The sequence below is a fragment of the Nipponia nippon genome, unplaced genomic scaffold, assembly GCF_047370975.1.
Source record: "Nipponia nippon isolate SJK-2023a ecotype South Korea unplaced genomic scaffold, ASM4737097v1 scaffold_19, whole genome shotgun sequence".
NCBI lineage: Eukaryota > Metazoa > Chordata > Aves > Pelecaniformes > Threskiornithidae > Nipponia > Nipponia nippon.
The window spans coordinates 4,516,883-4,534,962 of NW_028262335.1; the positions used below are offsets into that span (position 1 = coordinate 4,516,883).

The 18,080-nt window shown below is 37.5% G+C and overlaps 1 protein-coding gene across 10 annotated transcripts in view; it reads right to left on the bottom strand.

Moving 5' to 3' along the window:
- Nucleotides 1-18,080, bottom strand: part of KIF1B (kinesin family member 1B) — a 96,984-nt gene that overhangs the window by 70,236 nt on the left and 8,668 nt on the right. For all 10 annotated transcript variants that reach the window (XM_087755268.1, XM_009460939.2, XM_087755262.1 and 7 more), the window contains exons 3-4: nucleotides 4,037-4,113; nucleotides 1,533-1,712 (exon numbers count right to left, since the gene is read on the bottom strand). In XM_087755268.1, the coding sequence (XP_087611394.1) occupies nucleotides 1,533-1,712; nucleotides 4,037-4,113 (257 nt within the window). The remainder of the gene's footprint in view (nucleotides 1-1,532; nucleotides 1,713-4,036; nucleotides 4,114-18,080) is intronic.

An 18,080-nucleotide genomic window follows, 5' to 3' on the forward strand; every position in this document is an offset into this window, starting at 1 on the left:
AAAGAGGTTTCTGGAACAGATATCTAAAAGCCGCTGTATGGAAAATAAACAGATTATGAAGAATACAGGCAATTTTGTAAGTATGCACTCTGAAGTATTCAGTCAACACATGGTTAAAATATCATAAAGTTTCATACTAGGGACTGGCAGACAGGGAATTTTGCCAACACATAAAAATTCAATGTCAACAACCTGTATTACTTAGAATATGATTGTGCTGTACCTTCTGTATATGTGACAAGAAAGAACAGATTCAACAAGGTCTTTCTGAACAGATAATTCACTTTGTACCTTTATGAGAAGGCCTCCCAGTGAAGTTGGAGGGAAATGATTTTGTTTTAAAACTGTAGCAGATAACAAGAGCATTATTAAATCTACAGGAGCATTATTAAGTTGGGGTTCTTTTAGGACAATGTTTAATTTGTATGTATTTGAGGTGTCAGAAAAACAAATAGGAGTATCAAGATTACAAGAAAAAATTTTAGCATGAAGCTCATCACAGATCTTCAGCTCGTTTCACCTGTTGCACTGTTGCTTTATATTACTGTAATAAAATCAGAAATCTTAGATAGAACAATTCTGTCCTTCATCGCATTAGCTCTTCCAACATTATTTTAAGCTAATCACCAGAACACTTGCTACCTATTTCAGTACATATGCCCACGCTATTAACAGAGAACAACGCTCTGTGTCATCTATTTCACACCTGTGGCACAGGGCCAATGTCTACTGCAAACTTGCAGCAGAATGAGGATTCAAGCTGTTCAGCGTATTTATTTATTAAAACTGAAACCCAACCTCAGATTTCTATTTTGGGAATGAAGGAATGCACTATCTTCCAACAAACTTGGTTCACTGTCAGCGCCTACACACTAAGGAAGGCCTGCACTTAGAACAACTGCCACACAACCAACAGCTATAGAATGCTAAATTCATGATGACAGCATAAATTGTTGTCAGCCAAAATTTCCTGGGGCTGGGGGTGTATCTCAGCTTCTTAAAATTTCATGGCAAATGTCAAAAACAAATTTCAGGGGGGGAAATAACACTGGGCTGTGCTCAGTTGCCCTATATACTTTTTCCCAATGTTTTGATAGACTTCATTTCTTACCAACACATATTATTCAGTTTTTAGCTTTGGGAAACTTGTTTCCACAAAAAGTTTCTGGCATGTTCATCAGTAATACCACCTTTTGAATTCCTGCTGAATACAAAGTGCTTAAGTGCTGTCCTAGCTAAAGTCAGAGAAGGAGACAAGAAACCCAGTGAATAAGACATCTTCATTTACTAGTTTGTTGGGGAAGTAGAGAAATTGGATGTAAGAAAAATATACAGAGTGTATAGCGCAATTAAAAAAAAGTAACAGAGGAAAAATTACTTATAATGCTCTTTTTCCCCAGCAGATTTCTTTCACTTCAGAAGTAAGCTGTGGTTCTCTGTTAAGCGTTATTGCAATATAAAAAGAGCATATCAGCAAGCATGTGTCTGAACACGCTATAAAAAACAAATCCCCTTTCTGGGTTCTGTTCTACCTGGGGGATTATGCCTGCTTGGCTCTCCTCCTGCTTGCCCATCATTGTGTAGGATTTCCCAGCTCCAGTTTGTCCATAGGCAAAGATGCATACATTGTAGCCCTCAAAGGCATGCAGCAACATCTCCTTCCCAATATCATTGTACACGCGGTTCTGAGATGCAAAGCAGGGATCTTCAGGCTGAAAAGACATGAAAACAGCATAAATATAGTGTTCTATCATTCAAGTAACATTTTAAAAAGCAACTAGGTGTTTTTCTACTTTTATCTTGTGGGTCAGTCCCTTGGGAAGAGGCAAACGTAGCACATTTTTACACACAGCTTTTTCCCAAGGCAGTACCAGCTGGAGAAGAATGACAATGACAGCCCTTGTAGGACCACTCCATCACTGGTGAGGAAACAATCTGCACAAAGAAACCAACCAATTCTGTTTTGTGAACATTGTTGACACTACTGGAAAGGTTTCGTTCAAGACCACCGACAAACCAGATTCAGGGTGATTCAGAGGAGGGAGGCAGGGGAAAAAAAAAAACAAAAGTAAAGTTCAGAGAATCAATACAAATTAATAAAGGGCTGGAAGCTACAAAAATCCCACAGTGGCTGGTCTTGACAAGAGCTCTGAAGGGTAGCAGGGGGAAAAAGAGAAGCAAAAGTTGCTGAGGTTTATTTTGTTGCAGTTTTTTTTTTTAAGCTTAACAATGTACACAAATCATTAAAATTACTAAGTTTTTCTTACAGCGCTCTGATTCCACTGTCTAATCACTTACAACCTCACTGGTGACTACAAAATCCCTAAATATGTCAATACATATTTCAAATTAGCAAGTAGCTGAATTGGTCAAGGACAATGTATCAGAACATTTTTTGTGGCTAACTCAAGGTTAGCAATAAAACTGAAATACAATATTAAAAAAAAAAGCTACTTTAAAGCAATTTAGCCCAGTGATAAAACAAACAAAAACTCTACTGCAGATGCATCCAGTGATAGAAACCTGTATTAACGACAAAGCAAGTTATCACCTTCAAATGCTCAACTGAAAACTTTGTTACATATTGAAAAGAGGCACCGCTGCACATGCAATGAAAAAAATCACAAGTTAAAGATGTCAAAGAGAATACACTTGCCAGATCTCAAGGCAAATACAGAACCTGTTCAAAACAAAATTTCATCAATTGTAGAAATTAATTCTCCATTTTTTAAGTAAGTAGTGCATTTTAGCATGCAGGCACTGTACTGATCAGACTCCAACATCCAGTCAGGAGAGGCAATCCAAGATGCAGCTCCAGGCATGGTACAGGATACAAAACTACTGACAGAAAGCTGGATTCAATGCTCTTTTCTGCACTTTTTTTCTGATGTCATCTCTCAATTAACTAGGAAAGTCCTTGGTAAACATACTTGAAAAAATTATCATACTAATGATGATAATATATAAAATATAATATAATGATGATAATATATAAAACATACACAGATGTTTTATGTTGCACAAACCAGAAGAGACTGCACAGACAAGACACCACTGAAACTTGCTTTTGTAGGAATATGTCACTACATTGCATGTGACTATACTATTCTTAATCTAGCATTCTCTCTTCCTGAAATGTTCGATTTTAACGTTAGTTGCTCCTGGAATCAGGACAAATTTAGCTGTGCTAATATTCTAATGTTGGGCTCAAGGTTTTATCAGACCAGTTCTTTTCCTTGATATTGCTGTATCTGCCAGTTTTCAGGAATTATGTTCATAATGTTCCTCTGACTGATCCTGTAACCTACTCGCATGGCTGCTCTGGAGGATTCAGTAAAAGAGCTGCACAAATCCAAGTTTTTCATCATAAAAACAATCTTGTTGGCCACAGCTTTGCTCATAAATATTAAGTCTTATTTGCAGCATCCAAGTTACTAAAATTATTTTTAGTGAAATGCATTATAGCTTCTTTTTATATCTTTTGAGAAAATAAGGCAGGGAGGGGTAGAGGGCAGAACAACACAGTTCTGCTGTAGAACAATTACTGGAAGTCAGCAAGACCTTAGCACCACTTTGCAGGAGGGTGGGGCAGAGGAGCTAGATGAGAGTTTATTGCTTTGGCAGCTATGAGAAACACGGATCACTACTTTCTTTTCCAGATATGCCAAGGGAACTCAGACCACATCTCTCCATGAACTCTAAGAACTTGAGCAACTTTCACTTGTCTAAGAGCAAAACTGAATTAACTGTGGTTCACACATATCATTAAAATACTTAGAGCAGAACATTGTTGGAGAATATTTTAAGGACTCTTTCAAATATCCACAACTTGTTATCAAACTCCAGGAGCTTTGCTTTCTGCTCTCCCCCAAACAGGAAAAGACAACATACAATGACAAGCTTTTAACCTGAATGAGGGTGAGAGAGACAGTGCAGAAACATCTGACAGGGACAGCATGATCAGAAGAAGAGAATGCAGTTAAATCAAGCCAGTCAACAACAACAACAAAAAAGTTTTTCTTGTAAAAGAACTTACCGATGTGTGGGACCAATAAGAGTAGTCAAAGCTGAAGGACTTTGGTGCTTCCTTAGGATTCTTTGGGTTGATAATACCTACAGGAAATAAAATTCAAACTCTTAGCTAACTTAACATTTTGGAGCATAATTAATGAGCTTGCTGACCCTCAACTTAATCTGTGCATCTGAGTATTCACAGAGTTGCCACACTGCACAGGAGTAATAAGATTGAAGTAAGAGACTCACAGCTTCCTGACATCACATTTCTGTAGGCCTTATTTGAAATAAGTCAAGGAAAACAATTCCGAGAAGGAATGCTGCTGCTAAACAAAATTCTTGTTGGACAGAAAACCAGAAGTAGGTCATCCTGGTCCCGTGGCTTTTAGAATGGGACAGGCTTTTAGGAGTCGAGGGATATTAGCAAGAAGGAAGATCCAAAACACAAAGAGTTCAAGAATTCCTAGCGATTTCATAGCAGCATAACTCACGTCTATTTTGAAATACATGTTACACAGTACAAGAGCTCATTGCAGAAGGATTTTATTTATGAAGCTCAGTATTTTCAGGGCATGGAAGAAGATATGAAAAAAGTTAGATCTACAGACATTTCAGCAATTACCTGCATAGTTTATTTCAATGTTGTTTTACATGCACAAAGCCTACAGACAGGTTTTTAACAGGACTGACATTAATTGATCCAACTAAATTACTGGTAGATGTTCTTTGTATACAGCCACTGAATCCCACAGTGACCCCCCAACCAACTTGTGTACTTTTTCTCTTTGGAACGTCCATATGATATATAACGGCGCTATGATGAAGTACACAAAGACACGCACCCCCAGAATGAAAAAATGCTTGTGTATAGTTCCTCTGTTACAGCCTTTATAAGTCCCATTCAAAAAGCTGACCTGCAATTGCCTTTTCAGCTCTTGCAATCCTTGACTAAGTTTTCTTTCCAAGGTATTCATATATAAGAATCTAAGAATCTTCAGGTGAGTTAAGTCATTGAACACTTTAAAAATACCAGAATAAACACACTTTGCAAAAAAAAAGTTCTCTTCATATCAGTACCTCTGTAATTTTATGCTCTTTTCCTTTTCTCAGATCCTCTAATTCTTTCAATATTTGACCCACACATGCACATTCCCCACAATTAATGAAAGCTCTTCCAGATACCTTTTAGGTCATTGGTTTGGGTTGGTTTTTTTTGTTTTGTTTTGTTTTTTTGTTCTTTCCCAGCAACAAACCAGCTTCCCATAACCTTTGCCTGGGGGGGAGTAATACACAATGCATTCAGCTGTCTTTTTAATGGTATATGGGATGTCTGTAGTTTCTGTATTCCAAGGAGAGTAATTTATAAGCACGGCTCTTGCTGCAGAAGTGAATCTCTACTGCTTTCTTCTTTTCAGTACTACAGTGCTGGAAATACTTAAATCTATTATTTCCAGCAGCTGTTTTCAACACCATCTGTGTAAGTAAGGACTGTAAAAAGGCATACTCCTGAGGCTATCAAAATTAGATAAACCACCTTAGATTTACACATACCCATCTGCACCTAGAGCAGCAATCTGCCTTTGGGAGCGATACACTAATTATGATACGTGCAAACAAAACCTACAAAGAAAGAAGCTATACAAAGGTGGTAACAGTCTTCCTGGGGATGATTTACACCCTGATACCAGTCATCCTAAACAAAGGATGCTTATTTCTTACATATCCATGCCAGTTAGGCTATGCTTTGGAAGACAGGGGCTTTTCCCTTTCCTTCTGTGATAAATAAAAATTATAACATCCACATCTCTTACCATTTCAAACATGAACGTAACACCACGTTGCACCAAAATCTCTGAAAATGTGGTTACAGAATGCCCATTAAAATTAAATCACTCCTCTATCAGATGCTGTGTCCCTGAGCAGGGCTGTTGTCCAAAACTACAGTGCGGAGAAAAGTCACTGTCTGGACTGCAAATAGCAACAGTTGCTACTCTATTTCTTGTAGCCAACTCCATTTCACTTGGATGCACCTTGTGCTGACATTCTTGCCTTATAAAAGCTGACAGACATGCAAAGCCAATGAATAATATGCCTTGCACCAAGTACAGTATCAAATGGCAAAAATGCTTGTGGCTTTGGATAGCAACGTGGGCATCAACACATAACAAACTGGTAACCTAAGCAATCATATATGGCTTTAGTTTCCCTTTACTAGTTTTGACTGAAGAGCAGTACATCTACAGCATGCACTATTAAGCCAGTTCTAAAGTTAAAAGCGAACAAATAACAGATCCCAGAAGACAACTCCCCTGCCCCAAACTTAAATCAGTTCTTTCCTGTCAGTGTATTCCAGACTGCTACAATTCAACAACTTCTCATTTCTCATTTAATTATTTAACATCAAAGCTCTGAAAGGCAAGGAAGAAGTAATGCTTTGTACCCAGAAGTTCCTCCCCAAAAAAGCAGTACATATAGAAAACAATCTCCTCATTAGTTCAATGTAACAACCTTTGGGGGTTAACAACATTATTTTCTTCAATTGTTTTGAGCTGTAAGTTCAAGGGAAAGTCATCTAACCATTAAAAGCAGAAAAAAAGCAGCAATAAATAGAACCTATTCCTATGTACTGTATAACACAATTCTAAGCAGATAAATGGGGAAAAAAAAAAAAAAGTATCACTAGCACCTCTCCTGACAATATACATTCTGTTGCTTAATCTCAACAGCAAATCATTTTAACCCAAACTTGATAGTTACTCTTGTGAGAGGAGTCATGGCTAGGGAAAGAGAGGAGCAGCTACCTCTATTGGTACATGGCATTTGAAACATTGTCCTGGTAATGTGAAACTCCTAGCCTGACAAACTGTGAAAGGAATCAAGACAAGCAGAAGCCTAGCTACATCTTTGCTGATGAAGAAACACGTTTTTAACCACAATCTAAAAACATAAATTGGTTACTGGGTGTCACATCCGTGCAGTTTTACTTTAAGGTGCAAGTGCAATCACAAAAGAGAGCTTTGATCTCACTTATTTACCTCATGGCATGACTGATTTGTCTCCTCTTAGAATCAACAGCAAGTATTCATCAGTTTTTTCTTTTCCATTTTTATATTGTTGCTTATAAGCAAAAAGGACATTTCTCTTGGCCAAGGCAAAGCCGCACTTGGTCTCTCCAAGGAAACAAGAGTTAAATTGCCTTCTAAGATTCTTCTGTGTCAGAAACAGAAAACAGAACAAGCAGCACAAATTTCAGTATTATTCAAAACCAGGTTTGATGGGAAAATACACGCTTCCCATTAATTGTTTTTAAAAAAACTAAAAAACTCTAGGAAAAGTCCACCACTTCCAAAAAGAAAGCAAAGCAGCCAAACATTTAATCAGAATAGCTAGTTTTTCCACTCAGCTCACTGTGCATAAAGGCACATTGACCACCCATGAAAGACAAGATCTCTAGCTATGCAACAGGCTTAGTGTCTGGAAAGGCACTACAAGCTTGCCATTACAGCTTCATCCTACTTGCTTCAATCTTAAATTTGATCCATCACATTTGTGAAGAGTGAAGTTCAGGCACCATGATTTATGCAAGTGGTTTCACTCTATTTAATTTTTGTTTAAAGCCATTTATTATTATTGTTATTTTCTTAGACAGGCTTTCCTCAGCTCCTTCCCACTAAGTTCCATGTCCAACTGACTATTTTGAAAACTACTTTCTAGGATGCATGTTTTTGCAAAGCATATCTTGAGAAGCATATCAGGAACAGGAGATTAACGTGCAAGAAGGCAGCTCTGTCAGAGGTTGGGAATGCAGCTGCCTGGCCAAAACCTTCCTCTGCAGCAGGAATGGGTCAGAGAAAACCTGCTGGCTGCCAGGAACTCTGCATGCTGTCCCTCACTATGCATGCTGTCCCTCACTACTGTGATACAGTCACACACAGATTTTTCGCTCAGCTTCTAGTCCAAGCCTGAAGTCTATTTATCCCCATTCCTGTTTCTTACACAGAGTCTACATCCTCCATTTTCAGAATCACTGGTTTAACAGAGTTCTCACTCTGTCTACAAACGAATCCAGCAGAGCTGACTGATTGAGAAAAATATAAAGACTACGACCTCAATGGATTTCAATTGGACTGAAACCCTCTTCATTTGGAACACTGAGCACCCAGTGGGTAGCTACTAGCATCAGTCATGGCTGATGCGGTCCGAGTTTCAATCAAGTGATCAGGTATGCAATAATGTGAGCTAAAACACCTGAAAGAAGATAGTGAGGCAGCTAAGAAACCAGGAATTCAAACTGAAGTAACTGACCTAACTTGAAGGTGTCTATTGCACCAAGCATCTTCTTTGGAGGGACAAGCAAATCCATGAAATCTAGCTACTTTTAAAGGAAGCTAATGGATATTTCTGAAGAAATTAAATGACTTCTTATAGTACAGGTAAGCTTTATCCTAAAAGTTCAGATGCCAAATTGGAAAAAAAAAAAAAAAAAAAAAAAAGGAATGAATATGCAGAAATCAGACTGAGTGGGCAACATTGATTTTATGTACCATGTTATACAGCAAGCTGTGTTTTTAGCTGAACAAGGAAACAAAGAGAATTAAAAAGTAAGAGGACTGTTTCCAGTGTTTCCAATACCCATAAGAACACTAAAAGCTTTTCAGTTATTTTGTTTGGTTTTTAAACCATGCAAGGCCAAGATGAATTGTATTAGTGGATCATGAAATAGGTCATCGTCTATCCCCTCTCACCACAGCAGACTCACGGCATGGTACACAAGCTAATGGTTTAATTACAGAGCCTCAGGAAATGAGAAAGGCAATAAGGCAGACGACCACAGCAAGAACACATTAATGGCCTTTTTATCTTACAGAATAAATTTGTTTATCTGCTATTTCAAAGGTCCAATGTGGCAATTAACTCTTCTGTTTGCAAACTGACACTAAGGCTTTGTGCTGCAGCTATAATTAGTTACTATCAGCATGGCATCGTAGCAACTTTGAATGTTGGAGTTAGCCTAAGCAGCCAGTTTCTGAGAAACTCCATCCCTTTTTCAGGCCCCTTTCCTCACCAAGAGCCAACTTCTTAGGGCATGTGGAATGTTTCAGCTTTCCACAAGTTAAGGTTTCTGCATCAAACAGAACCTGGAAGGGATATTTTACAAAATCACCATCTCCTATACTGTTGCCACTGAAAAAGGTTACACACATAGCTCAGAAACATGGAAAGGATGAAACAAATCGAAGATACTATTTTCCCACTGCAGTGCCTAAAAACTCTTCCGGGATCAAAGCAGCAACCACAGCTTGGGTTAATATCCATCATTTACCTTTGGAATGGAAGGCTGAGAAAAAGGCATGGGAATATTCATATTTTAAAAATATACTCTACAAATTCTTGATTTGGTTGAGGGAGATAAATGCCTGTATTATTCCCTTTCTTTATTTGAATTATGAATTTCCAGAAATTTTTAATAATATGCTTCACCTTAAGACATCATATTTACATCAGTTTTCTACCTTGGTAAGCAAATACAATAAGTAATTACATGTCATAAATTGATACAAAATTCAAATAAAAGTGCACTGTGTGAACAGCTATGCAGCATTACCATTTAATTTGAAGCAGTTTATTTAATACCCACTGCCATCCCAACCTAGAGACACAGCTTGCATTTTAAAAGCTTATTTCTCCTTACAGTTATATAGTAAGTCATACAGAGCTGCTTCACAGCATTTGAGGTGCCTCTAACCAGGAGTAATCCACGTATTCTCTGAAGCTCAAATAATTTAAACAATTCTTTTTAGCTGCTTAGCTGTTTAACTCTGGTGTGGTCTTTTGATACCTGTAACTACAAATATATGAGTTTTATGTATCACTGACCAAAAGGTAAGGAAACCAACCATTTTAAAAGAAATTCCTTCACACCAAATAATCTAAAATTTTGTATCATTACGTAAGACCCACATACTTTAACTAATTAGTCCTTGTACAGGAGAAGTGTAAAGTAGGAGCAGTACAGCCTAATAAAAGATAAGGAGAAAGTGGGAGCACAATCATTGAAGGAATTAAAATTTTAGATGTGCTGTATCAACAGTAACAAACCAATCTCCACAAAACATTTGGATTTTAACATGCCCTTACTTAAATAGGCAACTTCATTTCTTGGCATAAGGTACTTCCACAGTCCATCCTACTTGTTCCTTAATTAACATTTTTCAAACCATCCACCATCCGCTATATCAGCTAGTACAAAAATAACATACACTTTCAACCTTTCAAATCTATGAGATCAAATTCATTGCTAGTTTTTAATTTCAGCAAAAACTGTTAGCAAACTTTGAAAAACCACTTTACTATTGAAACAGTACCTATATATTTTGTAATATGTATTATTTTGCATTCCTGTTGTCACTGTGGACATCTAATTTTATTTTTTTTTGCCTTACAATCCAATCCTGATTTGTTGAAGCTGAAATTCAAAAAGCACACCTCAAATATGCACTTTATTTTACAGTTACAACCAGACTGTGGAGCACAACAGAGAACTGATGCAAAGTTATAGTTTTCTGGGCTACTTTCAACTGGAAGCAACATTCTGTCTTCTCACCCCTTCCTAAACATATACACAAACACATTCCCGCTTCAAGCCTTTATTTCTGGACTTACACTTCCCTTCTCCATTAAAACCAACCAAGTAAACAAGACAGTGGGAAGCTACAGAGAAAAAAAGAAAGGAGGAAAAAAAAAAAAGCAAGCAAGCTTAGCCAAGATCAGCCCCCTCATTCCACTCCCATCTACTCAGCCACATAAATATTTTTGCAGGCACAAAGACTGACCAAAACTACTTAACCACTTAAATATCATGTCAGATTATAACGACACTGAATTTGCAGTCCAAGCTTAATCTGTTTTCATCCCAATGAGCACTGCTCCTCAGCATGACACCAATTTTGCAGGTTAGAAATTATCTGCAGTTCAGCATCTGGGGATACAAGCACTTCTTTCTAATAAGCTCTTGGAACAGAGAGACAGAGCGCAAAGCACACAAGAGGTAAGAACTGAAATTATTCTCTTATCCCTTATTGCACTCAAAGTCAAGTTACTAGATTCAACAGCTCCACCTCTGTTAGCAATCAGAGTCATATTGCAGGGCATCCTGCCATCAGACATGCCACATATTAGTCACTGTAGGGTGCTCCAGTGAAGAACTGTAACTGCAGTTTGCCCTTCAGATAAACACCAGCAGACAGAATTAACTTGGGCTAAATCCTGGGATTAGCTGATATACAGTCTGTGCCCGGGGGGAGGGACCAGACTGACAGATTAATATTAAAAACAAACAAAAAAACACCACAACAAACTATCAATTGCCAATCAGAAATAAAACCCAATAGTGGTGAAAGTCAGGTATGGAACTGGGGAAACAACTTCCACCATTTATATAGCCTGTGCAATATAGCCTGCTTTCTGTCGTTTACATCTTCCATTCCTATCTCTCAATGCTGAAGGCACAAAGCCTCTTTAACTTCTCCATATGAAATAAAATGAGGTTTCATCTCACAAAAGAGGCTTCACATCAGCCTCAGTAACTCTCCTAGTGGCAGCAGTAACCTACACAGAGCACACATTCCTACCAAATGCCAATACATAAAGAGATAACAGCTAGCAAAAAAGGCACTGTCCTGTCTTCACGGTTATTCTCATTAATCATTGGTAAAGGAATAGGCAGAAATTTTCAAAAAACATGTTAGTCTAGACAGAACTTTGGAAGGGATAACATTCAGGGAAACAAATACCAAATAATTCATTTCTGTGCCTTCTTTGAACTCTATTTGAATTAATATAAGCAGTAGTTTTATTTTACGATGTCTGAATAATCAATTTAACCTATATAAAAGAGCTGGGGCTTTCAGAATTGACTCCACAAGACCAAATTAACATTAAAAATACAGTCTCTTAAAATGCACGGGTCTGGAAAATATATCTGCGCCATCTGTAGACTGGAATGACAACAATGAGAACGTGTTCCTTACTGAGAGCAGGGTGGAGCAGGCATTCTTTAGTTGTTGGAACGTGAATAACACCCCAAAGACACGTATAATACAGGCTTCTTTCCTAGGCATACATTGCAATCAGATATATGGCTATACTGTTTTTATAAGACAGACTTTCAGGGTTGTTATTACAAGAGATAAATGAAGGGAAACGGACACTTCCAGCTTGTAAAGCAGCGCTTGCTTTTCAAAGCATTGTTTGCATTTTTCAAATCATTAAAAGGGAAGGAAACCAAGTAGAAGCTAAGAACAGCTCATTTGGAATTCAACCGGATTCTCTCCCCACTGTGGAATTTCAACCCTGTACTGGGAGAAAGGTTGGATGGGGGAGGGAGTTAGGCTCTATAGCACCAGAGAAAAGCAAATGCTTGCTCACAGAAGCTGCTAGAAAGCCACTCTCATCCTCAGCTGCTCTAACAGATCCAAGTGCTATAAATACCATCTCTACAGCTGGCGTTCTGGGAGAACAGCATGCCAGCAGGCTTTGCACCAAGCGGGAGCTAGTCGAACCATACTGTTCTACCTACCTGAAAAGCTGAACCAAAACCATTCCAAAACTTCCATTGTCAACTGATTACCTGAAAATGTCCTATTGCAGAAGATGCATATCAGGTCTATGTATGTAGTTGGCTAAGCATTTGGAGTTGAGCTGAATTCTTTCCTCGCGTGTTTTCTGCTTCAAGGCAGATAAAACAGTATCTCCCTTCATCCCCTGCTTTTACTTGACTACGTCTCCAAGAGCCAATGGCCTTCTCCAAAGGCCATTTTGATCCTCAGACACATGCCAGCACATTAAGAGGACATCATGCAGCACTGGAATCCTGGGGAGTCAGTTCTGCCAGCCTCAGTATCTTAAAGGATTCATGTAGTAAAAATATCCAATTCTTAAAGTAGTTGCCATTGACAATTTGCATTTTTTTTACTTCTGCCTGCATACTGAAAGGTGGCACATTATTTAAGCATTTGATAAAAAGAATCAGCTCTAAAGCCCTAGCGTGTGTCAGTGGGCACTAATTCTGAAGGGGCAGCATTTCACATGGTTTACTCACCACTGACAGAACACTCTTCTGGGTTCATTAGTAATATTATCTCTCTCTACTATAGTTCTGTACTAACTCCAAAACAGTTTTTTAAATGTAGTCCGACTGCATTTAACATTAGCTGGAACATCCTAGCCATCCCATGGTCTTGCTCCAGGCCCATTATTTGTACCTCTAACATTTAAAAATCATCTTCTCCCACCTCCTCGAAGTCATCTTCCAAAACAGATTTTTTCCTTTTCTTTTTTTTTTTTAACAGTGTGCAGAATTAACACTTCTCAAGTTATTTTTATACAATCATGAGCAAGGCTTTAGAAGGAAAACCAAGCACCTAGAAAAATTCCAGTATTTTTTTTCTTCTCAAAAAAAAAAAATATTCAAGACTTGTAACAAAACGTATGAACTGTCAACATTGTAAGGCATTCAGAGACAGTGATTAAGACAGACTTCTGGACAAGCAACAGAAATCCCTAACCCTGCAGAACACAAAGAGCTCTAATGTTCATATGTACAGTCTTTGCTGCTTGTCTGCATTCAGCATTACTTCTGTTACCATTTTATGACTCCCACTCCTAGAATGACCCAGTACTATCAGAAAAAAAACTAAAAAAGCAAAAACCACTCCCCACCAAACTCCACTCCTGGAACAACTATTTAAAGAGAACAGCAATTGTCTGCATTTTCTCTTTGAGACAAACTTGCATTCAAGCCTTCTCCTGCCTGTTACAGGACTTGCAACAAATGTAGTAATTGGTAGCAGGACAGTCATTAGAAGAACTTGGGTAATCTACTATTGTGACTTCTTTGACTTGTCTTTCAAACCAGTTCCCAATTCAACCTCAACTGCAAGACAACTCATGCATCCTCCACATGACAGACAATTTATCTTCCCATAAAATAGCCTGTTTTGATAACACATCTACCATGAATGCAATATTGGACAAGCATTCATTTAGTTTTAACCACAGTTACGAGGATTTACAGACCAGAAAATCAGGGTAGGGGTTAAGTGACTTTCCTCCATTGCTGTTTATTTTCCCGAGACAACCTCATCATGCAAGATGCAAGCATAAAAAATTGGAAACGCTTTAAAAAAATAAAGAAAGAAAGAAAAAGAAAAACAAGCTGTATGTGGAAAAAACACTACTCAAGACATGCTTTAAGAACAAAGCTTTTTGACAGGCACAACTCATCAGAAATGGGGTACGTTTATTTTTTGAGATACCTAAAATTATTCATTTTCAGCAGACAGATTGAGAGTCAAGACTGAAATCTATCTACAAAAATGAATCCTCCTACCTATCCTATACTTTCATTGAAAATGTCTCATCAAGAGAAGAAAAAAAAGTAAAGTTATTAGGTAAAACGACTGCATTAAACTCTTTCACTTGCCTTTTCTACCTGTGTAGCATATGCTACATGAATTCCCATTACTTTACTATCTACATGTACTCAGTGCTAGTCTAAATAAAAGCCAGTTTCTCATAAGGACTTTTCTCATCAGTAATTTAGACCAAAGATTATTTCCATGATACAAGTTCCTTAGTGAAACTATCCAAACTATGCTTACAGGATACTACTGCAGGAGGAAAAAAAAAAAAACAACCAACCACACAACACCTTACTGTTCTCCTGAAGGCATACACACGCAATAGGGTTTCTTTTCCATTCAGTGTGTCTTTTTTATTCAGAAAACAGTTAAAAATTAGATCAGAACAAAAAAGATCAGCAAACCATGCTTTTTGTTTTTCCCCCTTTAGGATTAAGCTTCTTTGAAAGAGGTTACTCCTTTCTACAGCTATGTAACAATGGAAAAGGCAAAATTTAACAATATCCCCTGCCAATGTATACCAATAAAGTACTGGCTGAATTACTGAGGTTACCTTGGTCTATGAACCTTTCAATAGTTTTGTATTATTTTTCAAATATCAGCAATTTTAGTATTGTATTTCAAATATCACTAATTTAGACAAACGCACCATAAATCAAGTCCTGCTTTCCCACCCATTTTTGTTTTGCTCCAGAACAACTGCATAAAGCATGACCCATCTTAAAAGAAAAAAATTAAAGAAAAAAACCCAAACAGAAAAGGAACTTAAATAAGATTGTTTTCTATTTTTTTTTTTTTTAATTTAAATGTTTAGGTCTAGACCAGAGGTTTAGAAACCTTAGAGAGAAAAAAAAACACAAAACAAAACACAAACGACCATTAGAAGGAAAATATTTTTTTTTTCAACCTCTACAAATTAACTTCGGAATGCCTTACGAAGTTTTTCTGATGCCAAGGATGCCTGCTTGAGAACCTAGCTGCCATATGTCTACAGAAGCAGCTGTGACTATTGTTACCAGCAGATGGGACCGCTCCACTGTGCCTATTTTCATTAAACATCCAATACCTTAAGCAGCCCACAAAAGAACCTTCCAACACTACCGAGCCACAGAGACTATTGCTGAGTTAAAATCCAAATAGGTCATTTTCAGTCCTAACCTGAGGATCCAGTTGCACTCATATCTTCCAAGATAGTCTAGACTGCAGACGCATTTCTACATGAACACGGTTTATGGCAAACCAGAATATACAATAATCTCAGATGAAATATAGTTTGAGAACTTTGTTTTATTCTGTCACTGGCACCCACAAGATGCTAAAACCTATTTTCACTCATCTAGTGCACAATTAATGTAACATCACTTGCAGAGGACATATTCCAAGTAGGATACTTCCTTATTTCCCTGCTTCATTAGTTTAGTTTTCTACATAGTTACTTAGCTCTTTAAAGAATAAGCTAGCTGGACTCTTTGCTAGCAATGAATATCTAAATGCTGTCTTGTAGCCACTAGCTTGAACCTCTGCTTCATTTTCATTTGGTTTTGTTTATGCATTATTTATTTACAGACAGATGATTATCAAATCACTTCCACAACCCCCCCAAACAAACAAACAAAAAAAACCAGAAAAAAACACAAACACTAGGGAAGTCTTTAGGCACAGAACAGCTTAGCTTTTCATTTCAATAATCCAAGGTAGCAGCTGCCAACGTTGTTTATATTTGTTACATTTCAAAACCTGATACAAGAATGAGTACAAGAACTACTGACACACAAAATACTCTTAGATCTATAGCTCACCTTTCAACTCATGTATTACACAGCAGAATCTTTTTCCCACTCACAAAAACAGTAATTTATGGAGTGGACAGACAATAAGCAATTAATACATTGTGGATAAGATGCATTGATGTAAATCATTCTGAACAAAAAAGTGAAAAAGCAGGAGTTAAAGACAGAACATATTGTATCAAGATACGCTGACAACCATGATCTAGTCTTGAAATATTCACTTCAAAAAGCTGCTTGTGAGTTTGACCTAGAGCATGATAAAACACCTATCCGGTAATTTAAAGAAAATAAATTTTCAAATTTATTTAAAGACTGACAAACAAAGTTATCTCAGAGGAAAAGACAAAAGTGTTATTTCAGAAGTTTCAGGCTGTTTCAATATAAGGTGGAATTTTATCAATAAACCACCACCACAAAAATCAACTTAGAAGTCCACCAATGCCAAGTTTCACTTGAAAATATTCTGTAATAAGCAGAATGTGAAACAAACAATACATTAGGCAGTGTCAAGCTAACCAATAGCAAGGACTGCTAACAAAGGGATCACCCTAGGGACTTAATTACCAATATGAGAAGTCCTCAGAGCCCACTAACTTTTCCCTTCTCTCACCAGGAACCCTGGCACGGCTGACTGCACTATGGGCAATGCTACAAACACAGCTATACTATGCCTAGTCCTGACCGGGCGTGCGTGCAGGAGACTTACAGGCATACCTTCATATCTACTAGTGACCTCTGTACAACGGGCAATATAGATATGCCCTTCAGAACATAACTCCAAATGAGAACAAAGCATTTAGGTCAAGTGAATCCACTTGCATAGTGGGTGCTTTTAAAAACAATTCTTATCTTTCTTAACATCATATCTACATCAACAATAATAAAATGCAAGGATGGTCTTTTCTTAAACGAATCCCACTCAGTTACTGTTTTGATAGGGTTTTTAAATGAGTAATTTGATGGTGACATTACCTCTTCTTCGGAAAGCGTTTTGCATTCCCAAATTAACTTAAGCAGTAGGATTTTGCAGCTTATAACTTCTCCTGTCTTTAAGAATTCCTCTATTATCTTCTATTCTCCTACCCCCACTTCTCCCATTTCCACTGAAGAACTTTTGGCAGTATCATTCAAATGGATACCATCTGCAATTAGATATCATCTGAGCAGCACAGGCCTTCTGCCAACATACCAGCCCCTTAATGCAGTCAGCACATGTGACTTCAGCTGGACTGCAGAATTTCATTTTTGCAATATATATTTTAAAAACAAAGACTGTCAATTCTCTAAGTGCAAGATACTGTATTACTGCAGATCAATACCTTTACAACCATAAAGGGGAAAAAAAAAAAATTTAGCTTTGTCATCTTAGTATAGACCAAAAAAAAGAAAAAAGAAAAAAAAAAAGAGACAAATAATATGTTTGAAGTACTGATTTCAAAATTCCCATATTTTGCATCCGTCCAACACAAAAATAGAAGTCCCAATTACTCATAGTAAGTGCTCTTAACACTGTGGGTTAAAGACCTTTGTAAGAACTCTCTTTTACTGAGATTAAGACCTATATAGTATTCAGCTACATTGTAATTTTTTAAACACTGAGAAATGATAAAAGATGGAGATCTACTGTGGCTCCTGGTTAAAGGCCTTGAAAGAAATTACACGAAAGCCAGATACGATAACAAGTTAATTCTGTAGAAGACCTCAAGTCCACAACAAAATTACACTTGTTTTGCTTCTAAGGCAAAGCTAAACTGTGTAACAAAATTGAGAATAAGCTTTCTAACCCAGGAGGATGTTTTGTTTTGCCGGCAAGCCCACTGTGAATGACGGGCAACCCCAAAAGCTGTAAAGAGCC